The sequence below is a fragment of the Vulpes vulpes genome, chromosome 1 (assembly GCF_048418805.1).
Source record: "Vulpes vulpes isolate BD-2025 chromosome 1, VulVul3, whole genome shotgun sequence".
Classification (NCBI taxonomy): Eukaryota; Metazoa; Chordata; class Mammalia; order Carnivora; family Canidae; genus Vulpes; species Vulpes vulpes.
The window spans coordinates 10,425,454-10,450,866 of NC_132780.1; the positions used below are offsets into that span (position 1 = coordinate 10,425,454).

Here is a 25,413-nt window from a genome sequence, read left to right on the forward strand (position 1 = left end):
TAAGTGTCTCCTTATATGTGAGCGTGATGGTCCCCCCACTGCTCACAAACATCTCAACAATCTCTTGTAATTCCCCACCCCCACTCCTCGGACTCAGTTTCCTTCCACATGACCTAAAATGATGCCCCCAGGTATGTGGGCACACGTAAGTGACTTTGAATCTCTGCTCCACCACTCCCAGGCTGTATGACACCAGGCAAGCAACGGCATCTCTCTGGGCCCGTTTTCTCTGTACAATGGGGCGGGGCCTACCTTGCCCACTTGCGGGGAGGCTGACTTGCCTCAAGAACCCTCCGTGGCTCTAACTTCCCAGGTGCTGGGAACATCATCTCATGTTACAACACCGGAGTTATTCTCATCCTCGTCTCTAAATGCTAAGGCTGGGCTGGGGTGCCCAGCTGGCTCAGTCAGTAGAGCTGGTGACTCTTGACCTTGGGGTTGTGAGTTTGAGCCCCCCGTTGAGTGTAGAGATTACTTAAAAAAATTTTTTTAAGACTTCATTTATTCATGAGAGACAGAGAGAGAGAGACACAGGCAGAGGGAGAAGCAGGCTCATGCAGGGAGCCCGACATGGGACTCAATCCGGGGACTCCAGGATCAGGCCATGGGTCAAGGGCAGGCACCAAACCGCCGAGCCACCCAGGCGTCCCACTTTAAAATTTATTTTAAAAAATTTTAATGCCAAGGCTCAGAACAGGAAGCCACCCCTAGTCATAGAGCTGGTCGACCTGCCTCATTTTTTTCCTCATGAGCATTAATAGTAACCACATTTTACTGAGCAGCTACTATGGGCTGGGCCCTGTGTTCAGAGCTTTGCTTGCACAACCCCTTTGAATCCTGGGTTCCAGCACCAAGAAGTGAGGACATGGAGGCTCAAGAGAGGAGATAAGCTTTGCCTACAGCCAGTGAGGAGCGGAGACCAGGCTCAGAAGCTCCGGGCCGGCAGATCACCAGCAGGCAAGAGACACCTCAGACTTTGGCTCCTTCAGGCTTCCTTCCCAGGGCTGGCCTGCGAGGAGCCAGGCCTCGACTGGTGTCTTTCCCCCACCCAGCAACCTCCCCTCAGGGGAATTGTGGCCACAGGTGCAGGGAGCGGTTTCTCTCCACTCCGGGCCTGAAGCACAGTGACAGGGGCTGCCCCCCCTCCTCCAGCCACAGCTGAAGGGGCCCAGCCGTGGGGCCATTGGAGCCCATCTCCGGCAGGGCTGGGCAGGAAGTGGGGCGGGGTTTCGGGGCAGCCGAGGTGGAATCTGGTACCCCAGGACTGCTGCTCCCCAGACCAACCACCCCACTGGGAAAGATGCCTGGGGGTCCCGGACTCCTCCAAGCGCTGTGTGCCACCACCTTTCTCCTCTTCCTAATCTCTGCTGGTGGCCTGGGTACGTGGCTAACAGGCTGGTGCTGGGAGGTGGGGGCTGGTGGGGCGGGGAGGACTGAGGAGGCTGGAGAGAGGGCAGAGGCAGAGACGAAGGCACTGGGAGTGGAAGTGAAGAGCCAGCAGGTGTAGGGGGGTGCCGGGAAAGCCCCTAAAGAAACTGCATCCACCTGCTTGACCATCCTGAGCAGGCCGCAGGTCCGAGGGGAGGCTGCAGGGGACTCGGCAAAGTTGAAGGGGTGTCCACAGCCACATGGACGGAGAACAGGGCGACAGACGACTTCCCCACCCCCTCATCCCCACAGGTCAAAATAAGGAACTAAGGTTGCCCTTGACTGAGCTCCAGAGCTGGGGGCAGGAAGGGGACTTGGGGGTAGCACTCAGCTTCAGAGAGAAGAAACAGCTTTCTCCTTCTTTGCCTTGAATCTCCGTCACCCCACTGTGTAGGGAACCCCTTCTCAGTGCTGGGGAAGGGGGCTCCTCATCAAGACACTGCCCTCCTGGGGCTTCCTCCCCACTTCCACCCCATACAATGCCAGCTGGTGGGGCTGTGACTGTCCGGGTTACACAGTGGGAGTGGGGCCGGGGATTGGCTCCCACGCCCCTAAGGTTGCTGCTTCTTTCTCCACCTCTTCCTCCTCCTCTCTTCCTCACCTCCCACCTCCTCCCTCCAAAAGAAGCAGAGCCAGCCAGGTGGGTGGGCCGGCCTGGGGGACTGGGAGCTGGGTTGGTTCCCCAGCAGCCAACCACCTCGCTGAGGCCCTCCCCTAACCCCCACCCCCACCCTCCGTGCACCCAGTTGCCAACCTAACTCACTCCTGACCCCCAGGTCTACACACACAAGTTACAAAGAACAAGACGGGTTTGAGGTCACAGGGCAAGGTAGGCCCAAAGGCCTCTCTTGCTGCCCTGGTGATGCCAGGCAATCAACGCGTCCTCCTTGGGCCTTAGCTGTCCCACCTACAAAATGGGATAATGAGAGAACCTACCTCGAAGGGGTTAGTGAAGATTACACCAGATAAAGTGCCAGGTGCCAGGAGGGGCTCGGGGCTGGGAAAGCGAGCCTGGAAGGCCTTCAGGAAGAGGAGGTGATGCCCAGACTGATCCTGGAGGTTGCTACCTGGTCCAGGACACTCCTACTGCAAGGAAATCAAACATCCAAAGGCCACTGAGTTCTCTGGGGGCAAAGGACAGAGCGCAGGCAGGGAGGGTGGCAAGAGATGGCGCTGGTGAGGTGAGTGGGGACCCACAGGGGTGTGTCACCACCCCAAGGTGTCTCACACTCCTCCTCAGGAGTGTCTTCAACACCCTCCACACATACACACACACAAGCGCCCAGGGGTGCTGCTGCTGCAGGGGCCAGAGCTGGGGCCCATCCACAGTCCCTGTCTCCTCCTCTCCACAGGCCCCGGGAGCCAGGCCCTGTGGGTGGACGGGGGCCCGCCATCGATGACAGTGAGCCTGGGGGAAACAGCCCGCCTCCAGTGCCTGCATAACCGCAGCAGGCTGTCCAGCAAGCTCAACATCACGTGGTGGCGCGTCCTCCAAGGCAACGCCACCTGGCCCGACATCTTCCTGAGCTACGGCAAAGGCCCCAACGGCGAGCTGACCATCAAAACTGTGAACAAGAGCCACATGGGCATGTACAGATGCCAGGTGGAGGAGAAAGATCTCAACCAAAAAGTCCTCAGCTCCCAGCAGTCCTGCGGCACCTACCTCCGCGTGCGCGGTGAGTGCCAGCCCCGGTGTGGCTCCCAGGCCACCCGGCCATGCTGCCCCATCTGCGCCACCACGATGGGGCCGCGGACATCAGAGGGTGGGGACAGGACTGGGAGGCCAGGAGGGTTGGGGCGGGGAGGTACCAGTGCTCTGAGCGGCACCCCCTCCTCCCAGAGCGGCTCCCCAGACCCTTCCTGGACATGGGAGAGGGTACCAAGAACAACATCATCACAGCCGAGGGCATCATCCTGCTGTTCTGTGCCGTGGTGCCTGGGACCCTGCTGCTGTTCAGGGTGAGCCCCCCGGTGGACCGGAACCCTCTGACGCTGAGGTCCCCTCCTAGCATGGGAGGGTGACAGCCCCATCCCAAGGCTGAGGGGCAAATGAATTAGCATCATGACAGGATTTTAAAGGGGGCAGGGGGGACTCAGCGGGTGGCTCAGCGGTTTAGCGTCTGCCTTTGGCTCAGGGCGTGATCCCAGCGTCCTGGGATTGAGTCCCACGTCAGGCTCCCTGCAAGGAGCCTGCTTCTCCCTCTGCCTGTGTCTCTGCCTCTCTCTCTCTCTCTCTCTGTCTTTCATGAATAAATAAATAAAATGTTTAAAAAATAAATAAATAAAGGGGGCAGGGCCCAGAGGGGCCTCCTCACCCAGTCTCCCCTCAAGGTTGTCCTCATACCCCCCCAAGCCCCCCTCACCCAGCCATGGTGTCTCACTCTACCCCCCCTCCCAACCAGGAGCACAGGAGCCCTCCAGAGGTAGCCAGGGAAGAGGGGGGCTGGCTGTCCTCCTGGAGTCTCTGACCTGCACCAGCCCCGCCTTAGGCCACAGGACAGCCACTGCCATTTCTATGATAGTTGTGGCTCGTGCAAGAGCAGTGAGGCAGTAGAGACAGCCAGGGGGACACGGGCTTGGATCCAGAGACACCTGCCACTCACCCGCTATGTGGCTTTGGCCATACCTTACCTCCTCTGGTCAAGCACCTCTCAGCATCCAGGAGGTTCGGAAAACATCTTCTCCTCCCACCTCCCCTCACTGTGGCTCCCAATCCCTCCCTCCCAGAAACGATGGCAAAATATGAAGTTTGGGGTGGATGCCCAGGATGACTATGAAGACGAAAACCTTTATGAGGTGAGTGGGCGAGTGCGGACAGGTTAGGGGCGGGTGCGTTGGGGCTCTCATGGGGGTCCTTCCCGGGGTCATGTGGGGCCATGGGTCTGGGCGTCAGGGTGCTGAGCCCCACCACCGTGTGTCCACGCCCAGGGCCTGAATCTGGATGACTGCTCCATGTACGAGGACATCTCCCGGGGCCTCCAGGGCACCTACCAGGACGTGGGAAGCCTCCACATTGGAGACGGGGATGTCCAGCTGGAGAAGCCGTGACCCTGCAGGGTGACCCTGTGGGCTGCCCTCTCCTGCTGTGTTGCCAGCTCTGGTGTCCCCCCACCCCTTCCTGTTCTCTTTTCATAATCTTTCCTGGAAGTGTCCTGACTCAACTTCTCCCTTGAGGGTGTCTGCTCTTCTTCCCTTTAGACTGTCCTCATCCCCTCCCCATGCCCCAATTCAGCACTCCTCCTGCTGCTTTTCCCAGCCACCGCCCCCCCAACACCCAGCGGGTAATGAGCCCTTAATCGCTGCCTCTAGGGGAGCTGATTGTAGAGCCTCGTTAGTGTCACCTCCCCCTCCCTGCTCTGTCATGGCCACTTAGTGATAATAAATCCTTCCCAACTGCAGACCTTGGCAGGAGTCATGGATCTCATGGGGATGCTCCCCTCTGGTGGGACCCAGGAGTCCAGGCCCCCAGCCCCCTTCTCTCTCAGACCCAGGATTCTGGGCCCGCAGCCCCTGCCCACTCCCCACAACGGAGGGCCAGGTAGCCAGTCTTAGCTGCTCTCTGAGAGAAATAGGAAGTATTTGGGGGAGGCTCTCACCCCAGGCTACGCCCCTGGGCAGGGAGGGGACACAGAAAGGAGCCAGGTGGCCACATTTATGTGCATTTCAGTCCCACGAAGAACACAGGGCCTGTAACAGGTTCTGGCTACAGCCAGGCACAGCAGTTCTCGGGGAATGGGCTTGTGGCAGGGGCGTCTGGACAGTCTGTGGCTTTCACCTGCGGATGGTGGGGCGCCCCGGGGCGGGGGAGGTGCCATAGGCACAGGGGTGCAGGGTTCCTGGGACAGGCGAGAGAGGCTGAGACAAGAGAGACAGTGAGGGGCACCCAGAGCCAAGTGAAGAGAGGGACAATGAGGGGACAGGGAATCAGGGAGAGACAGAGATCTGGGGAAGAGAGAAAGCAGGAGACAGAGAAAGAAAAAAGGGTCCATAGAAGAGTGGTCCTGGAGAGGCTGAGCCCTGGGACTCCAGAGGAAGCAATCGTTGGGGGGACGACCGAGGTGGCCATGTCTTCCCCCGGGGATGGGAAGACAGAGGAAGCGACGGTGGGGAGGGGCCGCGCGGAGAAGCAGGGCCCGGGAGCGGGAGGCAGAAAGCGCCGCGGACAGAAGCGCCGCACGGCGCGGCGGAGCCGGAGAGGCCCGAGGCGCCGGGCGGGGAGCGGACCGGGCTGCCCCGCCCCCCCCCCCCCAGGCGACGAGGACAGCCGCGGGGGCGAGAGCCCGACCCCAGCTCCGCGGACCGACCGACCGACCGACCCACGGACAAAGCCCGGGCGGGCCGGGAGGGGCCGGGCGGGGCGGGGCGGGGCGGGGCGGGGCGGGGCCGGCGGGTCCCCGGGCCGAGCCGGCAAAGGAGGGGCCGCGCGGGCGGCGAGAGAAGGGGAAGGAAGCGGAGGTGCCGGGCGGGCGCGGGGCGCGGGCAGGAAGCGGGGAGGGGCGGCGGGGCGGGGGCCTCCGGAAAAACGCCCCGACTTCCTGCCCCGCCAGAGCCAGGAAGCGGGAGCCGGGACGCAGGGCCCGGGATCGCTGAGCCCGACCTCGGGCGCCCCGCCGGCCACCTCCCCGCGAGGACTCCAGGTACACGGTCCCTGGCCCCGCCCGGCCTCCCGCCCCTTGGCCGCCGGGGGAAGTGGGGAGGAGGAGGGAGGGGGCCGGGGCGCTGCCGGCAGCGCAGGGGCCTCCTAGCGCCGCTCACAGCCTGCGGCCGCCCCTCCCTGGGCCTCAGTTTCCCCATCTGTCAAAGGGGGGCAAAGGGAAGGGAACTAATACCTGCCGAGTGCCCATAAGTGGGGATGAAGGGTGCGAGGCCGGAGTCGAGGCCTCCCAACTGTCCAGCAGAGGACGGATGATCACTCCCACTGTACGGGTGGGGAAACTGAGGCTCGGGGAGGGGAACCGGCTTGTCCCAGGCTACGCACACACACACCGTGGGGCCGAGTGGTGTTGGGATTTGAACTTGCAGGTGCTTTTCAAGCACCGTCCTCCCACCCCACATGCTTCAGGGCCGCCGAGAAAAGAAAAACGTCAATAACCACGCCGTAGGCCGCCGGGAATGAAGCTGAAAGTTGCAGAGCGCGTTTGAAAGCATTTCTGGAAAGCTCTTTGGCTGGGCCATTAATTACACCCTGAGAGATGGGCTGTAGGGAAGGGAGCTGGAGATCTTCCCCCATTGTACAGGTGGGAAGACTGAGGCTCGGAAAGAATTACTCTTTCCAGGTTACTTAGGCTCGCTGCAAGTCAGCGAGAAAGGTAACGCCGGAACCCAGTTTTGCTTCTCAGCCCGAGCGGAAAGCGTGCTGCCGGGGCGGTGGGGGTGCCGGGGAAATTAGCGTACGCCTTGGGAATTCGGCTGGTGAGGAAGTTAGGGAGTTAGGAGTCAGGAAGGCAACCCAGGTGGAGGGGGGAACCCAGTCCGAAGACTGAGGGCCAGGGGCGACCAGGAGACCGCGGATTGAGCCTGGACCCGGGAGCTGGAACCACTCTCCAGTCCGGCTGGGGGGCGGGGGCAGGGGGCGGGGCGCGGTAGAGTGACAGAGGCAGTCGAGATACGGAAACGCCAGCCCTCCAAGGCAGGCCAGAGCGGCCCTATCTGGCCAGCGTGGCGCAGCGGAGAGCTAGAGCGGCCGGCGGGAGGAGTAGAGTCGCCGGGGCCGGAGCCTGGCAGGAGCTGGGCTAGAGCGGCCGGCGGGAGGAGTGGAGCTGGAGGCAAAGGTAGACGCTGGGGCAGCTAGAGCGACTCGGCGGCGGGGGTGGGGGGACCCCGGAGCCGGCGCGCAGAGGCTTCGGTTGTGGAGGCTGCTGTGGATTTTCCTACGACCGGGAGCAGGTGAGGGACGCGGCCCCCGGCGGGCGTCAGACCCTGACTCCGCAGGTCGGCCGCATCATCCCTGGCCGTGCGCACCGCCACGTCCCCTGTAGAATTTGGGGCCCGTGTAGACCCGCCACGTCCCACGTCGGATTTAGGGGCTGGTGTAGATGCGCCACGTTCCATAGAAATTGCAAGGTCTGTAAGACCCCCCAGCTTCCTGCTAGCCCCCCGTGGAAACTCGGCTTCTTATAGATGCGGGGTCCCCATCGGTCAGTAGCACTCCCTAGAATCCTGGGCCCTGGGACCATCGCTTGCTCCTATAGAATTCTGGCCCCCCTTTAAGTGTCCAGAGCTCCTACAGACTGGCTGCTTTACACATGGAATCTTGATGCTGTGTGATCCTTAGCTCCGTGTAGACCCACCATGTGTCAGAATCTGGAGCCTTATACATTCCAAGGGCACCTCATGGGCTTACCTGGACTACTCTGTATTTTAAGTTCTTCAGGGCTTCCGGAGGTTCTTGGGAACCAGGGTCATCCACTCAAGTGTCATAGATCAGAAACCTTGCATAGAATCCAGGCGCACACGTAGTCCCCAATTGGTGCCTGCTTTGCTCTAGGATCCTCACCTCTTAAGAACCTTCTAAACCTTCCCTAACCACCACCACCCCAGAGTCCCCTCTGCTGGACCCTAGGCCTTTTCAGTTGCTTATAGATGCATCTGACAGCTTCAACCTATGATTACCCTTTGTGGCGCCCCCTCACCCTCTATCTCCTAAGCAGCCAGCCCCTGCCCCCCTTCCTTGCCAGAATGCTCTCTGAGCCCTAAGCCTCTGTGGAGCAGCCTGAGCAGCAACCTGCACTCCTGCCCAAGTCACAGTGCCCACATACTCCTGACTTTTCCAACACTATAAAGAGACCAGATGTGTTTCAGCTTTGGTTCAGATTTTAGTTTCCTAAAGGTTGGGGCGGGGGGGTCCCCATGCTCTGAAGCAGCACATTCTGGTCGTTAAAGTGCATAAACGCTGGGACCAGACTGCCAGGATTCAGAACCAGGTCTGAATCCTGGCTCTGTCCCTTGTCAGCTGTGCCTCGATTTCCTCTTCCGTAAAATGAAGATAGTTATAGAACTGACCTCCAGGGGTCATTTAGAGGATTAAATGAGCTAATACATGTAAAGCAGTAATGTTATGCCTGGTGTATGCTTAATGGCACTTAGGTTAAATGAGCTATTATTTTGTGTTTCCATGATGAGAAACGAAGGAGATAATCTGTGTCAAGTGCATGACATGGGACCCGTCTGGCACTGAGCATTTGCGCACATAACGTGTGTCCTCTCCTTTGCCCTTTGTGGAATCTCCCTGCCTCTTTTGAACCTTCCTGCCCACCCACCCTCCACCCCTATGGGTTTGAGCATGGTCCTTCCATGTGTGTGGTCATGTTTTCCAGCCAAGAAGTTGCAGCTGGTAGCTTGGTAAAGGTTTTCCACCTCAAAAGGGATTACGAGAATACTAATTGCATGGGTGCTTGTGGTTGTGAGCTTTAAGTGAGTTCATATGTGAGAAGCACTGGGGGCAATGCCTAGCACAATGTGCTAGTTAAGTTTAGCTTTTATAATAAATAATCACTTTGCTATTTTTTTTGTGTTGGTTTGCAAGTTTATTCACGTGAAGATTTAACAGTGCTCAAATCTTAAATTACCCACACTCAAAGTTGGACAGATACACCGTATGGAAGAGAATAAAAATGTGGTGTGCTCTGGGGAACCCGTGGGATGACACTTGGACACTCCAGAAAGCATCATTGTTTCATGATCGTAATCAAAATTGTAGCCACCATTTATTGAGTGTTAGGGAGGAGGCCTCTGGAGGAGGCAGGAGGGTGAGTCTCCAGTGACCAGGGTTATAAATAGCTTTGGACTGTGGGGGAGCTCCCCCACCCCACTCGTCCACCCCACCCCGACTCCACAGCTCCTTCCCGCCTGACACGGGCTCGAGTGGCATTAGTCAGACTAATTAAGGATACAGAAGATGGTGGTGGGAAGATGCAGGGGGAAGCAGAGACTCTACGGGAGACAAAATGGGAAAACCAGCAAGAGATGGGAGAGCGAGAGAGATGAGAGACAGCACGTGACACAGTGACTCACAAGGACTCAGAGAGGTGGCCGCAGAACCAGATGTGGGAAGAAGACCGGCAGAGACACCGGCTGAGGGGAAAGATACTTACAGAAGCAGGGTTAGGGCGAGGTGGCTAAGGGGGAGGGGAAGCAGAGATGGTGGGAAAGTGAGACTGGTCTGAAGGGAGGAGGGGGGGAGACGGAGAAGAGAGGCAAAGACCTGAGGCATGTTCAAGGGACGGCCAGCCAGAGAGCTGGCGGGACAGATGGATACAGGGTGAGGGAGGCAGACACACCTGGGGCTGAGCTAGCTGAGGACTGTCCCTTGCTTTCTGGGATTGGAAGCTGGGGAAGATACCAGGTCCCCGAGGGAAAGAAACTTAGGGTCTGGGGAAAGGAGGTTCAGATTTTTGTTTTCTTATGTGGAGAGGGTTGGGGGTTGGGGGATTTGCCATTAGATTTCCTGTCACAGGAAGTGGGGCTGGTGGGTTCAGAGGCAACATCCGGCCCCAGGCCTGTCAGGTTAAGGAGAGCCCCCCCACACCCCACTTATCTCCTTTCTACCTTTCCTTTAACCTTCCCATCTCTATTAGCCTCCAGGCCCTGCCTCCTTAGGATCAATCCTACAGTGCCTCCTCCCTCAGACGGAGGGGTCCAGGCCCCCAGCCCCTCCTCCCGCAGACCCAGGGGTCCTGCCTCCAGCCCCCCCTCCCTCAGACCTCCAGCCCCCTCCTCCCTCAGGCCCAGGAGTTCAGGCCCCAGCCCCTCCTCCCTCAGACCCAGGGATCCAGGCTCCCAGCCCCCTCCTCCCTCAGACCCAGGGATCCAGGCCCCCAGCCCCCTCCTCCCTCAGACCCAGGGGTCTAGGCCCCAGCCCCTCCTCCCTCAGACCCAGGGATCCAGGCCCTCAGCCCCCTCCTCCCTCAGACCCAGGGGTCTAGGCCCCAGCCCCTCCTCCCTCAGACCCAGGGATCCAGGCCCTCAGCCCCCTCCTCCCTTAGACCCAGGGATCCAGGCCCCCAGCCCCGTCCTCCCTCAGACCCAGGGGTCTAGGTTCCCCCCAGCCTTCTCCTCCCTTAGACCCAGGGATCCAGGCCTTCAGCCCCCTCCTCCCTCAGACCCAGGGGTCCAGGCCCCCCAGCCCCCTCCTCCCTTAGACCCAGGGATCCAGGCCTTCAGCCCCCTCCTCCCTCAGACCCAGGGGTCCAGGCCCCCCAGCCCCCTCCTCCCTTAGACCCAGGGATCAGGCCCTCAGCCCCCTCCTCCTTCAGACCCAGGGGTCTAGGCCCCCAGCCCCCTCCTCCCTCAGACCCCCAGTCCAGGCCCCCTCCCTCCACCTTCCTCAGAACCAGGGGTCCAGGCCCCCAGTCCTTCCTCTATTAGGGACCTCAAATTATAGGCTCTCCTGGCCAGAGCTCTCTTATGGACCCAGGCTCCTGGGCCTCCGCCCCCCCCCCCCCCCACTAGGGCTCCCTGTCCTTGGGCTCCCCCGCCCTGACTGGCCTCTGAAGGGCTCTTTGTCGCCACACAGAGGCCCCATTGAGCTGCAGAGGCTGGGATTGGCGGGGAGGCTGTTTACTCACCTTCACACCTGGGCCAGGAATCTGTGAGTAACCTCCCTGTGCCGCTGCCTCCTGCCCCCCCTAACCATCGCCCCTCCTCTTCCCCAGCCCTGTGGAGCCCATGGAGGCAGACAACGTTGCCCGAGGGCTGGTGAGTGGAGAGAGCCTGGGAGGGGGAGGGGACTGGGGGGCTGCGAGGTGGGTTTGCACCCTGAGCTGAAGCCATATCACCTCTTCCACAGGCACCAGGACCACCGCGGCCTGGCCTGGTGCCAGTCAGCATCATTGGGGCTGAGGACGAGGATTTTGAGAATGAGCTGGAGACGGTGAGGGGGAGATGGGGTGGAAAAGCTTCTGTCCCAGTCTCCCTCGTCCCAGCCCTCAAGTCCCACCCTCAGTGTCCCCTCCCTCCTTAGGTCCATGTTGGATGCTGCTTCCTGCCTCCTCTTACTTCCCCATTCCTCTTTCTGTTATCTGGGTACCACCATCCTCATCCCCTACTACTTCATCCTCGATGCCCCATTATGACACAGACTCCCACCCTTGGGTACTCTAACCTTGGTTTTTATCACCACCCTCCTTAATTACAGCACAGATCCCTCCTCTGTCTCCTAATGCCTGTCCTCATCGCCCACCATTACCACATTAAATCTCATCCACCTTCCCTAACACCAGCCCTGGCCACCACCATGACCGCATAGACACCTCTGCCAGAAAGGGGAAGGGTCGACCCCCATGTCCCTCCTCTGCTCCCCGCTCTCTCACCCCCATCTCCACCCTCAGAACACAGAGGAGCAAAACAGCCAGTTCCAGAGCCTGGAGCAGGTGAAGCGGCGGCCTGCCCACCTCATGGCCCTCTTGCAGCACGTCGCCCTGCAGTTTGAACCAGGACCTCTGGTGAGGGCAGGGCTGGGTGGGCAGAGGGAGGGGTTCGGTTGGGTTGGGTCAGGCCTCAGTACTCAGCGACATAGACAATTGAAGACAAAGGAGGGTCCAGAATCAGATCCAGAACACACAGCGCAAGATCTAGAAATAGAGAGCCAGAATGCTAGCCATGTGGCCTCTGACAAGATTGCAGGTTCCCCGCGTAAATCTCAGTGAGCAGGGAGTGCAGATGGGAGAGTCCACACGGCAGGGTCACGCAGAGAGCAACGGAGAATCCAGAAGCTGGCAGAGAACATGCCCCCCACCGCCCTTCCCTGCCTGTGACTGGGTCACCTGTCAATGACAGCGCCTTCTCCCACTGGTCCCGGAAGTGGAACCTCCTCTGTGGCCTCAGCAGCCGCCACCAGTCATTAATTCAGGGCCAGTGCGTGGGAGGAAGCCACTAGCCTTCCCAGGTCTAGGTAGCACGCCAGGCCCTGGCCCAGAAACGAGGAACGCCTGCAAGCAGCCCACAAGGTGGAGCGAACATAACTCCTGACCCACAGACAGCAGGCAGAAATTACCTGGGCCACGGCGGGTGCAGGACCGTGCTGTCCAGAAGCACCTGCAGAGTCTAGGGAGCCCAGCAGGTGACTTAGGAAGGAAGAGGCCGCTGCGCGGGCTGGAGTGGGGTGCTCTGTGGACAAGGAGCTCATCCGAAGAAGAACCCAAGAACACCCTACAACTGGTGCATAGCCCAGAGCACTGGCCTGGCACGTAGCCCAGGGATGGCGCTTCCTGCTGTGTCCTCTGCCAGATGTGGCAACAGGCCTGACAAGGGTCAGGGGCTTGGCCGAGGTGACCCCGATGGCCCCCAGCTTTGGAATCTCTCCTGTGGCCCCCTCACCTCATCAGCTAGGAAACCGTTCGCCTCTCGTGGACTTTTGTCGTGGAGTCTGGGGCTGTGCCGAGGTTTGTTCTAAGTGTTTACAGCAGAGAATTAGAGTCCTGCCCCCACCGGGCTGAGTCCTTAGCACACAGACCATGTCACTTACCTGTCGAAAGAGGCCAGGAGCCAAGGCAGGTTGGAGTTTGCAGTGCATTGCCGGCATCACCCAGCATGGGGCTGACACGGAGGCAAGCTCAGGGAGTGAGTGGTGAGTGAGTGAGCCCCACTCGTCCACCTGTTTATTTACCCAGCCCCCACTGCACCCAGGCCCTATCTGGGGCACAGATGAGTCGGAACCTCACATGTGTGTGCTCACACACACAAAAAAACCTTCACATTGCTCACGGTATTTCTAGGCTGTCTAGATTCTCTTTTTTTATTTTTATTTTCTGCTGGTAGAAGCTTCTTTGCTTTTTTTTTTTTTTTTTTTGTATACTTTTTTATTGGAGTTCAATTTGCCAACATAGAGCATAACACCCAATGCTCATCCCGTCAAGTTGCCCCCCTCAGTGCCTGTCACCCATCATCCCAACTGCCCCCGCTTTCCACCACCCCTTGGCTGCCTAGATTCTAATCCCTGCTTTGCCACTAACTAGCTGTGTGACCTTGGGCAAGCTTCTTGAGCTCAGTTTTCTCATCTGTAACATGGGATGATGATAGTGCCTGTGATTGACCAGGTTAATGTGGGTAAAGCGTGTAGAACAGCATCTGGTGCAGGCCTAGCTTTTTTAACAGTAGCTGGCGGTGGCGGTGGTAGCAGTGGTGGTGGTAGCCCTCTTAGTGTAGCAGGTGACAGCAGGAGACGGAACCACAGCCATTTCACAGGATAGAAAATGAGCAAATGCTCCCAGTGGTCCCAAGGAGGCCAGGAGAGGCAAGGGCCGGGGTGTGGGGTGGAGATTAGGGAACGCTTCCCAGAGGATGTGAGCCTCAGGCTTTTCAAGGGAAAGCGTGGTGTGGGAAGGGGGTGGAGAGGACAGGTGACGCTCTGTCCCCTCAGCTCTGCTGCCTGCACGCGGACATGCTGAGTTCCCTGGGCCCCAAGGAGGCCAAGAAGGCCTTCCTCGACTTCTGCCATTGCTTCCTGGACAAGACGGCGGTGAGAGACACCTTCAAGGGGCCCCAGTCGCCCCACTCCTTGGTCCTGGGGAGACTCTGCCCACCTGGCCCTCCCTCCACTGCTCCCTCCCCTCAGACCAACCATTCCCAGCTGCGGCCCCAAGAGCCCATCACTGCCCAGTCCTCCCCTTCACTCCATTCTCTGTCCCAAGCAGGTTTTGCGGGTGCTAGTCCCTCCCGCCGTCGCCTTTGAACTTGGTAAGGAGAGGGAAGAGGACTGTGGGTGAGGGAGACTGGTGAGGGAGAGGTCTCTGGCAGGGGTCAGCTGTCCCCGAGGGCCCCAGGGCGGGAGGTCACACTCTTCTGCTCATGCGGTCACACTCTCCTGCTCATGCAGACAGCACAGATTCCTTCCCCCCTGGCCATAGCGGCCCAAGGAAGTATGGCCCAAGGAAGTGTGGCTGTCGCAATCCAAGGGTAGGTGGAACTGGCCCCCAGCCCCCTGCCTGTGTCCCCGCAGACCGCACGCGGCCCGAGGTCATCTCCGAGGACTTGCAGCGGCAGTTTGTACAGGAGGTAGTGCAGAGCCAGCAGGCAGCTGTTAGCCGGCTGCTGGAGGACTTCCGCTCCAAGCGGCTCATGGGCATGACACCCTGGGAGCAGGACCTGACCCAGCTGGAGGCCTGGGTTGGGCGGGACCGTGCCAACTTTGAGGCCCGGGAGCGGCACCTGGCTGAACGGCTGCTGGCCCACCTGGAGGAGATGCAGTGAGTGGGGCCTGCCCCTCCCCAGCCCGTTCCCTGCAGCGTCAGGGTTCATTCCTTAACATTTGGGCTCTGCCTCTGACTTCTGGGTTTCCCCAGCCCTGGCATTTTAATTTGCCTGGTTTTGTGTTGTCTGTTCTTGGTTTTGGGGAACGCTCCCAGTTTCTAGGTCTTTCCGCGGTCTTGTGTTTGGGCCTGGTGCTTGGGTCCTGTCGCTGCAGCTCCGAGCTGCCTCACAAGAGACACTCCTCCCTACTGTGATCCTCCTCTGTAGCCTTGGTACTCTTCCTCTCTGCCTCTCCTTGCTCCTGTCCATGCTTCTAAGGGGACAGCAACCCGGACATTTGTGCTTAAAGGACAGGGACCCAGGCTTAGCAAGTTTGTCATAAACTTCTTTCTTATTTTTGCAGACACACCATCTCTAACGATGAGGAAAAGAGGTGATGATGGAAGCAGAGAGGACAGCAGGAGAGGCATTTAGTCCCCTGGGCCCTGGGGAGGAGGATTGGGGATCAGGGTCCTGGGCACGGAACAACATCCTGGTCCTGTCCTCTGGAGCCTTCTCCCCCTTCCTCAGACACTCAGCTGGAAGCGGTTGTGGGGTTGTGGGGGAGCAAATGAGGAGGGGAAGGCTCAGGAACAGCAGTGTCCCTGCAGCCATAGGCGTGTGTGCGTCCACGCATGTGTTGGGGCCCTCACCGTCCCCTCCCCACAGTGCCGCTGTGGTCAACGCCATCAGCCTGTACATGCGCCACCTTGGGGTGCGGACCAAGAGCGGAGACAAGAAGTCAGGGATGAATTTCTTCCGCAAAAAGGTGCCTCCCTGATCCCCCAAATCTGGCCCCTTTCTCCCCGAGAGACCCTCAGGGAGTCCCGTGACTTGCCCCTGGGGTCTGATTCTGCTTTGTTGGGTCTCAGAGATGCTTAGCTCCCTCTCTGCTCTCCCTACTTCCCTCAGGTGATGGGGAATCGGCGGTCAGATGAGCCAACCAAGACCAAAAAAGGCCTGAGCATCTTCCTAGACCCTGCTCGCTGGAACCGGGGAGAGCCTCAGGGTGAGGTGCCCCACCTCAGGACCCCTGCCCCATGACTTCCCCACACAACCCCCGCCTCATGGTCCCATCTCTTGTTTCAGCCTCGGATTTCCGACACCTCAAAGTCGAGACTGATGGTAATGGTCCTACCTGAAGCCCGGGGTGGCAGTGGGGGGTGGGGAGCTGGAGATTGGGGGGGCTAGGGGTGGGGGGGAGGGGACAGGGTGTGCTCCTGGGTGGAGGGGAGGATGGGGCTGGGCACAGGCTGCTGTGGATTAGAGTAGCTGGGCTCTCATTTCCCCCTGTTCCCTGGATGTCTCCCTAGCTGAGAAACCAGGCCTTACGGAAAGGAAGGGAGGCCTGGGGGTGCCCTCCCGGGACCGGAATGTTGGGGCTCCTGGGCAGGATGTCCCTGGAGTTTCTCTGCACCCTCTGCCCGGGGACAGCCCTGACCGGGAACCAGGTGAGTTTCTTGCCCCCCATCCCCACCCCAGAGAGACTACCCCTCAGTTCTCCACTTGTCCCTCCCTGTTCCTGGTCACCAGTATTATTATTTTATTTTTTCAAAGATTTTATTTCTTTATCATGAGAGACACAGAGAGAGAGGTATAGACATAGGCAGAGGGAGAAGCAGGCTCCCTGTGGGGACCCTGATGCAGGACTCGATCCCAGGACCCCAGGATCACGCCCTGAGCTGAAGGCAGATGCTCAACCACTGAGCCACCCAGCTGTCCTGCGGTCACCAGTATTATTAATAACCACCCCCCTTCCCTCAGTTCATCCATTCCATGGCTTTCCTCAAGCTTGAGTCTCTATCCTGGTGATGCATAGTGCACCTCCTTGGACTACATTTCCCATCCGCCCCCACGGCGTCATTTGCCAGAACCCTCTCTGAGTACATTGTCAGTCACCCCATGGATCTGAGACAGCAGCTTGGCCAACCCTGGCCTTGGTTCAAGTCCCAGCTCTGCGGCTTACTTGGGTTATATCTTGGAAGCCCTGCCTGAGCCTTAGTCTTCTCATTCCTAAATGGGGTCTACCCTCTTCCTGCAAGTCCTGGCTTAGGTTGGGAGAAGGAAGGGACGTGGAGGCATCACCCAGAGCACCCAGTTTGCCCTGGTTCCGTGGCTTCTTCACCCCCTGGCCCCAGCTGCCCACGGCCATGTGCTCTGAGGCCTTTCCATCAGTTCATCCCCCACCCAAGTGCCAGGCAGCTGCTGGTGTCAGCCAGGCACTGGATGGCTTTAGCCCCCGTCCCCCATTCCCTGGGAGGAAATGGAGGCCCCAGAGTGTGGGTCTTGCCCCTGGGCCCCGGCAGCCAGCCCTGCTCTCCCTCCCCCTCATCCCCACAGGTGTTGACACCCCGCCAGAGCTGGGGGACCCACCCCCCCAGGGCCCGGCCAGCCTGGAGCCCCCGGGGCCCTCGGAGAGCACCGAGGAGGGTCCTGACACAGAGAGGTGCTCAGGGCTGGGTGTGGGCAGTGGGGTGCGGGTACTGGGTGCAGAAATGGGCTTGTCAGGCTGGGGAGGCGCGTGCCGGGGGTCGCGCTGCCATTTGCTCCTGCTGTCCCTGAGCCATCTCCACTCTGCCTTGCTCCTCCCTCTGTCCATTTTCTGCCTCTTTCCATCCTCCACTTTTCCTTTTCTCATTTTCTCTTCCCTCTTCCTCCTCCTGCACTCTTGCCGCCCTTCTTCACCCCTCCAGGTTTCCATCCCCTCCCTTCCTCTTCTGAGCCACTGCCCTGCCCTGCCCTGCGCCTTGCTCCTGCCTCCTGGTGCCCTATCCTCCATCCCCCACCCTCTGTGCTCCAAGCCCGGGGGCCCTGTCCTCCTCACAGTTGGGGGGCAGGCTCTGCCCCCTGCCTGTCCTTGTGCCGCAGCTTTGGGGGCCCTTTGGGGGGCGGGGGAGGTGAGTTGGGTTCCATTTGGGTCCTTCTCTGACCCTGTGCCCCTCTCTCCCCAGAAGGTGGAAGAGGTGGGTGCCTGGGCCCTGGGTGGGGGGAGGGCTAGCCCCTCCCCCCATTTCTCCCAGCCCCTCCCCTCTCCCCATGGGCCACCCCCTCCCCTTCACCCTGCAAGGGGTGGGTGGGGACATCACCCTCCCAGCAGAAGAGCTAAGTATTGAAATCTCCTTACCTCCCTGCTCTGCGCCCCCAAGCCCCCAACCCCGTTGCCTCAGGGAAGGGAGGGGTCAGTCCTGTGCTCCATACTGGGTTTCCCTCCCCACCCCCAACAAGACTCCCTGTCCCTCCTGACCACCCCCACTGCCCCAGCACCCCGAAATCCCACAGCTCCTTCTGACTCTCTCCTCTCTTCTGTTGCATGTTTGATCTCTGTCCTGGTCTCCCCTACCCTGGTCCCCTGTCTGTCCCCCGTCCTGGTCTCTCCCTGTCTGTCCTTGACCTGGTATCTCCCCACCTGTGTCCCCAACCTGGTATCTCCCGGTCTCTGTCCCTCTCCTGGTCTCTCCTCAACTGTCCCTGTCTTGGTCTCTCCCCGTCTCTGTCCCTGTCTTCTGTCTTGGTCTCTGTCTTGGTCTCTCCCTGTCTCTGTCCTTGTCTTGGTCTCTGTCCCTGTCTCTGTCCTGGCCTCTGCCTGACTCTGTCCTTGGCCTCGGGGTCCAGGCTGTCGGGGCGTCTGGGGCGCTCGGAGAGCCTGCGGGTGAGTGACCGCCGCCGGCCTTCCCGGGGCAGCCTCGGGGCTAAGGGCCGGGGTGGGGGCCGCTCCCGGAGTGACGTGGACATGGACCCCAGCTCTGCCACGGCCGTGCTTGGCCCTGCCCGACGAGCCACGTAGGTCATTCCTCCCCCACCTACTGAGGCAGCCTGGAGAGTCAGGAGGATGGTCGGGGAGGGGTTGTTGCCAGATTACAGGGAACTAGGTATTGGATGCTAAGGTCACTGAGGCCACAGGAGAGGGATGGGACTCTTCTTTCTAGAGATTTGGGGACTGCTCTCCAGCATGGGCTACTTTGGAGGTGTCCAATGCCAAGGCCATGGGATTAGGGGGATGGGGTCGACACTAGGAATGGAAGTCTCCTTCCTGGGATGCCCCAAGCTGGGGCCCTAACAAGGCCTCTGTCTCACAGCCCTGAGCCTGGAGACGAAGGGGACCCTGGGCGGTCAGGACTAGAGCTGGAACCAGAAGAGCCCCCTGGCTGGCGGGAGCTCATCCCCCCAGGCACCCTGCACAGCCTGCCTAAGAGCCAGGTGAAGCGGCAGGAGGTCATCAGCGGTGAGTACCACCCACTGCAGCCCACTGTGGCCAGGGACACCAGCCAGTGCTGGCAGAGACAGGGAGCTGTCCATCCCGGGCAGAACTTGAAGGCAGCCAGTTTCCACCGAGGGCCATTTGTTATGTAAACTGTAGAACAGCAACTCACAGAACTGGAATGTGGCTGTCAGTGTCAAAGTGACATTCCCCGCGAATTTTTCATAGTGTAGGGCAATGCTGGTAAGAGCTGGAAAGGGTATATAAAGTTGTATTTCTAGCGTAAATCTTTGTTACCTTATTTGGGTAGTAATAGTCCCTGCCTCAAAAAACTGTCATGAAGCTGAGGTGATTCATGCAAGGCGTTTAGCACGCTCGCTGTAGGGCCGGGTAAGAACATTCCAGTGAAACTGTTCTTACTGTGATCTTAACCATTCAGGGGCAAAAAGAGTCCCACGGGAACAAGTTTTGGAAGATAATCAATATATTATCAGTGCTTGCCTCTGGGCGGGTAGATGATGGAAGTATTGTTTCTGCCTTGATTCTCGTCTGTGATTTCGAATTGTGTGTGTGGAGGCCGTTTGGCCAAAGTAGGACACTTTTTTTGGAAGCTGTGGTTTGGGAGTTTATTTATAAGTTGTTTAATAGTAAGAAGGGCCCTCATTCGGAATTGTCAGGGCAGTGGGTGAATACTTTTTGTGTCGGATCCTTCTAAGGATGCGAGCAAAACAAAACAGTGCTATCTGGTAGAATTTTCTGGAATGATGAAAACATGCAATATCTGCGCTGTCCAGCGTGGGTACCACCAGCCGCGTAACGGCCATTGAGCACTTGAAATGTGACAATTACGACTGACAACTGAATTTTGTATTTCGTTTCGATTAAAATCTGAAGGCCTGTATGTGGTTAGGGGCTACCGTAGCAGACAGCACAGCCATTTCTCTGATCAGAAAAATATTTGTAACACAGAATTGTGCGTTTGTCTCCAAGCACTCCTGGGGCCCCTGAAACCCAGGCATGTTCCCTCTGGGTGTGTGGGGGGAAATCCCTGGATCCAAGGCTATCAACATGTGTGTAAAGGGTATCATTATTCCAGAAACCAAGGCCGGGAGACTTGCTGGACGCTAAACACACTTGCAGGCTTGCTGGTGGTGGTGCAGCCAACTCATCCCACTTTGCCTGGGACTCTCCCAGTTGAGCACTGAAAATCCCATGTTCCGAGAAAGACCTCGGTGCCAGGCACACAGGGACTGTTGGTCACCCCAGCCGACGGCTGCAGCCAAGGAAAACCGGCAATAGGTTAAGGAATCCTTAGTGGCTATCTCAGGGCTGAACGATTCCATCCAGAGAGAGCCATCCCTGTCCCCCATCCCCAGCCTGCCTCTGAGACTGCACCCCATCGTTTGCACCCTCCGCAACCATGCTTTCTGCTCGGTGGCCTCACAGAGCTACTGGTGACAGAGGCTGCCCATGTGCGCATGCTCCGGGTGCTGCATGACCTCTTCTACCAGCCCATGTTGGAAGGGAACTTCTTCTCCATGGAGGATCTACAGAACATCTTCCCCAGCCTGGACGAGCTCATCGAGGTGCATTGTGAGTGCAGGGCCATGGCCCACCATGTACCCCACCACGGGCTCCCTCCTCCAGGCTTTTGGCGGCTCAACCTGGAGCCTAGCACCTTCTCCTTGAGTGCCTGCTATGGGCAGCTTCTTTTTTAGCCCTGGGGCAGCCCCAGACCCCCCAGAGCTCACATTCCAGGGGGCACATCAACAAGCTCATGGCACTGGGGTGGGGGTCGCGGGGACAGCCCATTGGCCCCAAGGATCTGACAGGCACACTTGCAGCCCAGCCTCTGCCACCTGCTGGTTAGTTCTACAGACAACCTCGTGGGCCCTGATGGAACACCCCCTTCCCTCACGCTCTCCACAGCCCTGTTCCTCGATCGTCTGATGAAGCGGAGGCAGGATAGTGGCTGCCTCATTGAGGAGATCGGAGATGTACTGCTGGCCCGGGTGAGGACGCCCAGCCCCTGTCCCCCCTCAGGTCCCCTCCTCCCAGCCAGGGACCTGGAATCCAGGCCCCCGAAGGCCAGGTGTCAAGCCTCTCCCCGATCAAGACCCAGGGGTCTGGGCCCCTCACCCTGTCCTCCTGTCTAGGCTGCTATTCCCATGTGAGACCATGCTCTTCCCAATCCCACCTGAGACACCCTCCCTGGCCTGAATCTCGCTGTAGTTTGATGATGCCGAAGGCAAATGGTTCCAGAAAATCTCCTCCCGCTTCTGCAGCCGCCAGTCATTTGCCTTAGAGCAGCTCAAAGCCAAGCAGCGCAAGGATCCTCGGTTCTGTGCCTTTGTGCAGGTAAGGGGGAGGTCTGGGCCCTGGGGTCCCAGGGGAGGAAGGGGCTGGTGTCACAGTCCCAGAGGCGGGCCGGTATGGGCCACCTCAGCACCGCTCTGCCCCCAGGAGGCCGAGAGCCGCCCACGGTGCCGCCGCCTGCAGCTGAAGGATATGATCCCCACGGAGATGCAGCGTCTGACCAAGTACCCCCTGCTCCTGCAGAGCATTGGGCAGAACACAGGTGCCAGCCCCCAGAGCTGCTGGGCCCCGGCTCTCCCATCTCTAACCGTGGCTGTGGGAGCAGGAGCTTCCTCGTTGGGGTTTCACCAGGGCTGGTTTCTCCTTTGCCACAGAAGAGCCAGCAGAACGGGAGAAAGTGGAACTGGCAGCTGAGTGCTGCCGGGAAATTCTGCACCATGTTAACCAAGCCGTGCGTGACATGGAGGACCTGCTGGTAAGTGCTGCCGAAATCCTGGGCCCAGGCTGATGGGCGTCCACATGCGGAGATTGGCGGGCCCTTGTCTACCTTGGGGCCACTTCTCTGGAGGTCAGGCCCGGTCCTCGGCGTGTCCCCCTCAGGGTCACTGTGGGTCAGGCCCGGCCCTCGGCGTGTCCCCTGACTCTCCCTTCCCTGCCCCAGCGGCTCAAGGATTATCAGAAGCGCCTGGACTTGTCCCTCCTGCGGCAGAGCAGCGACCCCATGCTAAGCGAGTTCAAGGTGACCCCTGCCTGCCCTGACCTCCCCTCCTCTCCCTGGCCTCCTCCTGCCCTCGGCCAGCCCTGACCCTCCTGCCCAGGGAATCTCTGATAATGCACCCAGGGAGTGAGAGCCACTCCTTCGCCCTGAACCCCCTCATTCTCTGCGGCTTGCCCATCCTGACCCCTGCCTACAGTCCTGCCCCCACGGTCAGCCCCACCCGGCCCCACCCTCGCCTGTGCCGACCATGACTCCTTCCTGCCTCCAGAACCTGGACATCACCAAAAAGAAGCTGATCTACGAGGGTCCGCTGACGTGGCGGCTGACGAAGGACAAGGCTGTAGGTGAGCGCTGGGCAGTGAGTGGAGCCTGGGGGTGGGATGCTGGGGGTGGGGTGGCTGCTGAGCACAGGCCTTGATCTGCAGAGGTACACGTGCTGCTGCTGGATGACCTGCTGCTGCTGCTCCAGCGCCAGGACGATCGGCTGCTGCTCAAGTCCCACAGCCGGACGCTGACACCCACACCCGACGGCAAGACCATGCTGCGGCCAGTGCTGCGGCTCACCTCCGCCATAACCCGCGAGGTGGCTACCGGTAAGGCCCTGCCCAGTGGCCCCAGGGGCTTCCCCTGCCCATGACCCTTCCAAACGCACACTGGCACCGGGAGGCGGCTGCAGAGGCGGAGGAGTGGGAAAATGTGAGAGGGGCCCTGGAGCTGGGCACGGCCCCCCGGCCGGGAGGGTTGTGGATCTTAGGATAGGAGATGGGCAACCCCCCAGGGGTTTGCCCAGAGGAGCAGCCAACCCTGACCTTAGGGAAGCAGGGATGGAGGCTGGAGCCCAGTGAGGAGGGGCTTGCAGACATGCTGCCAGGAGGCCACACCAGTGGCTCTGGGGTTTTTTTTAGGGAGAGCCAGACTGGGAACCTGCTGACTGATGGATTAGGGGGTGAGAGGGTGAGAGGGAAGCCTCTGGAGGATGCATGAGAGGGATGGGGTGAGCTGGGGGAGCCTAAGGCCACCACCATGGGGCTGCCTCAGCTCAGGGGAAGTGCACACCGGGGTGACCCTGGCTCTGAGCCCCCTCTCCCTCCCCTTGCAGATCACAAAGCTTTCTATGTCCTTTTTACCTGGGATCAGGAGGCCCAGATATATGAGCTGGTGGCCCAGACGGTGTCGGAACGGAAGAAGTGAGGGGGGTCTGGGTTCTAAACTCGGGTGGAAGAGGAAGCCCAGGCTCCTGGAGCTCTGGGGGCAGGCCAGGGGTGGGAGGCCCTGGCACAGGATCTGGGGACTCTGACTGCCTGCCCTGGGGGCTGACCTGTCTCCCCAGCTGGTGTTCCCTCATCACTGAAACTGCTGGATCCTTGAAGGTCCCTGCCCCCGCCTCTCGCCCCAAACCCCGGCCCAGCCCAAGCAGGTGAGGGAGGACATCGGAGGGCTGAGGGGCCAGGGGAGTGTGTGTTTCCAGAACCTGAGTTCTGGCCCTGTGTCTGTGTACGGGTGTGTGTGCAGGTGTGTGCCACTCCACCACAGCTCATCTGGCCCCTGTCCAGGCTCCCCGTGTCTCCCATCTCCCAGCTTCAACTTCTGTTTCTGTCTCTGGACAATCCCCCCCTCCCACCCCATCTCCTTCTGCTGTCCTGCTGCTGCCTCTTGGGGCTGGGGGGGGTCACCCAGTATTTCCTACCCACAGCACCCGAGAACCCCTGCTCAGCAGCTCAGAGAATGGCAATGGTGGTGGCCGAGAGATGCCCCCAGCTGACGGTGAGAGCCTTTGAGGGGGTGCAGAGTGGGGGCAGGGTGTCCCCAGGAGGCCAGGCAGGAACTGAGCACTCTGTCCGCTCCCCTACCTGCCAGGCCAGACGGAGAGAATCCTCAGCACCCTCCTGCCCTACTGCAGGCCCCGCCCTGAGGGCCAGCTTGCTGCCAAGGCCCTTGAGAAAGGTAGGTTGGCACTGCCCACGAGGGGCTGCTACTCCCCTCCTGCCCCGGCCCTGCGCGAACCAGGTCTGCACCCGCCTGCACCCTCGTGGCCCTGACCCCTCTTCTCCTGCAGCCTTTGGCCCTCCCTTGATGCCCTCCATCCTCCATGCCCCCCCCACCTCTCCTCTGTACCCCCTTCACATCCCCCAGCCCTTCAACCTGGCTCCCACCTTCCTCTCCCGGTCCCCTGCAGCACCCCCCCTTCCAGCCCTGCTTCTCACTCTGTCCCCTTGTCCCTGCCAGTGCTGTCCCTGAAGCAGCTCCTGTTTCCCTCGGAGGAAGACAGTGGGGCAGGGCCTCCCCAGGAAGGGGATGGGGTCCCTGGGGGTGGCCCCCTGAGCCCGACACAGACCCACACCCAGGAAATTCGGGAAAAGCTGCTCAGCCTGGAGGAGACCATGAAACAGCTGGAGGTGGTGGCCTGGGAGAGAGGGGCAGGGCAGAGGGGAGGATGGGGCTGATTTGGAAGACGGACCCCTTTCATGGAGGACTCCCCCACCAGGAGGTGGAGGAGGAATTTTGTCACCTGCGACTCCTCCTGTCTCAGCTTGGGGAGAACAGCACCCCCCAGCCTGGGTGTACATGAGGCTCCTTGGGCCAGGCAGGTAAGAACCAGAAGGCCCTAAGCTCTGCCCGGAGGGGAGGGACTGGAGTGGGCATCTCAGGGGCTCCCTTCACAGCCCCAGAGTGCTCCCTCCCTCCCTCTTAGCCTCTCTGCATCTCAGGGTTCCACCTCCCAGTCACTCTCCTCCTTTGGCTCTTCTGTGCCCTCTCTGTCTGGTCCTCCCCCTCTCCTCCTCCTCCCTCCCCCCCCTTCCCTGTTTCTCTTCATCTCTCCCCATCTCCTTTCTCCTACATCCCCCAGGCCTTTTGCAAGACTGAGGGCCACCCGCCGCCACCGCACAGCACAGCTGCCGCAGCATCTCCAACCCCAAGGGTCCGAGGAGAGGGAACCGGGCTGCCAGGGGGGCCATGCCTGGGGGGGCCCAGCTGGGATCACTGCCTCCCCCAACTTCCCATTGGCCTTGGCCTTCTCTCTCTCCTGCCTTCTGCTTGGGGGACTCAGGGCTTCATTCTGGCAGGGGGGAACCACAGTGACCCTCTCCCATTCCCCAGGCCATCTCAGTATTGCCTGGGGGGGGCACCCCTCCATTCCCCACCCCCAAGTGCCTTTGCTCTGTTTTTATACCCTGAATTGGAGGTTTATTTTTTAATATATATTATCTAAGGAGAGGTCTGTGTTTGTGAGGTTGGGGTAAGGGCCCTGGAGTGGCTTCTGGAATCCTCGGTGACTCTCTGGCATCACCTTTCTGGGTCTATCCCCCCTGCCTTTCTCCGGTTCTCCCTTCCTTCCTTCCTGTGCTTTGACAGTGACACCCCAGGTGACCTCCCTCCCTCCCTCCCCTGCATCCCAAGCCCCCACTGTCACCCGTGACGCCGGGCTCCCCCATGGCTCACACTCCTTTCCACTCTTTTATTTTTGTAGTAAACTCTCTGGGGGTGGTGGAGAGCTGGTGGGGAGGGGGCCCTCCTGGGCGGGGGC

At 60.0% G+C, this 25,413-nt stretch overlaps 2 protein-coding genes across 26 annotated transcripts; both read left to right on the top strand.

Annotated features, from left to right (window-relative positions):
* The first annotated feature begins 1,198 nt into the window (after nucleotides 1-1,198).
* Nucleotides 1,199-4,826, top strand: CD79A (CD79a molecule). 2 transcript variants are annotated; one of them, XM_026014049.2, is made up of 5 exons: nucleotides 1,199-1,379; nucleotides 2,781-3,104; nucleotides 3,269-3,387; nucleotides 4,156-4,224; nucleotides 4,357-4,826. In XM_026014049.2, the coding sequence occupies exons 1-5, from the start codon at nucleotides 1,301-1,303 to the stop codon at nucleotides 4,474-4,476; spliced, it is 711 nt and encodes a 236-aa protein (XP_025869834.1). In that variant the 5' UTR covers nucleotides 1,199-1,300; the 3' UTR covers nucleotides 4,477-4,826. The 2 variants fall into 2 exon arrangements, with proteins under 2 accessions (XP_025869834.1, XP_072588290.1); XM_072732189.1 differs by lacking the exon at nucleotides 1,199-1,379 and adding an exon at nucleotides 2,520-2,609 and having other exon boundaries at nucleotides 4,357-4,646.
* Nucleotides 4,827-5,842: 1,016 nt separating this feature from the next.
* ARHGEF1 (Rho guanine nucleotide exchange factor 1) lies at nucleotides 5,843-25,101 on the top strand. Of its 24 annotated transcripts, XM_072753620.1 has the most exons (31): nucleotides 5,855-5,883; nucleotides 5,976-6,065; nucleotides 11,082-11,124; nucleotides 11,216-11,299; nucleotides 11,757-11,870; nucleotides 13,787-13,885; nucleotides 14,061-14,103; nucleotides 14,366-14,612; nucleotides 15,020-15,049; nucleotides 15,325-15,424; nucleotides 15,568-15,664; nucleotides 15,745-15,780; nucleotides 15,969-16,106; nucleotides 16,996-17,101; nucleotides 18,268-18,435; nucleotides 18,732-18,877; nucleotides 20,300-20,446; nucleotides 20,783-20,865; nucleotides 21,086-21,211; nucleotides 21,317-21,431; nucleotides 21,544-21,644; nucleotides 21,831-21,908; nucleotides 22,156-22,231; nucleotides 22,313-22,480; nucleotides 22,987-23,074; nucleotides 23,218-23,304; nucleotides 23,581-23,651; nucleotides 23,745-23,831; nucleotides 24,114-24,283; nucleotides 24,373-24,475; nucleotides 24,736-25,101. In XM_072753620.1, the coding sequence occupies exons 3-30, from the start codon at nucleotides 11,095-11,097 to the stop codon at nucleotides 24,454-24,456; spliced, it is 2,919 nt and encodes a 972-aa protein (XP_072609721.1). In that variant the 5' UTR covers nucleotides 5,855-5,883; nucleotides 5,976-6,065; nucleotides 11,082-11,094; the 3' UTR covers nucleotides 24,457-24,475; nucleotides 24,736-25,101. The 24 variants fall into 24 exon arrangements, with proteins under 24 accessions (XP_072609630.1, XP_072609770.1, XP_072609690.1 ...); XM_072753529.1 differs by lacking the exon at nucleotides 24,114-24,283 and having other exon boundaries at nucleotides 5,843-5,883; nucleotides 10,943-11,124; XM_072753669.1 differs by lacking the exon at nucleotides 18,268-18,435 and having other exon boundaries at nucleotides 5,843-5,883; nucleotides 10,943-11,124.
* The last annotated feature ends 312 nt before the right edge of the window (nucleotides 25,102-25,413 follow it).

Bases quoted from the DNA above. Each gene is read 5' to 3' on its own strand.
- CD79A (XM_026014049.2), top strand. From the start codon at position 1,301: ATGCCTGGGGGTCCCGGACTCCTCCAAGCGCTGTGTGCCACCACCTTT. The intron at 1,380-2,780 runs GTACGTGGCTAA...TCCTCTCCACAG, and splicing joins AATCTCTGCTGGTGGCCTGG to GCCCCGGGAGCCAGGCCCTG. The intron at 3,105-3,268 runs GTGAGTGCCAGC...CCCTCCTCCCAG, and splicing joins CACCTACCTCCGCGTGCGCG to AGCGGCTCCCCAGACCCTTC.
- ARHGEF1 (XM_072753529.1), top strand. From the start codon at position 11,095: ATGGAGGCAGACAACGTTGCCCGAGGGCTG. The intron at 13,886-14,060 runs GTGAGAGACACC...TGTCCCAAGCAG, and splicing joins GCTTCCTGGACAAGACGGCG to GTTTTGCGGGTGCTAGTCCC. The intron at 24,476-24,735 runs GTAAGAACCAGA...TACATCCCCCAG, and splicing joins AGGCTCCTTGGGCCAGGCAG to GCCTTTTGCAAGACTGAGGG.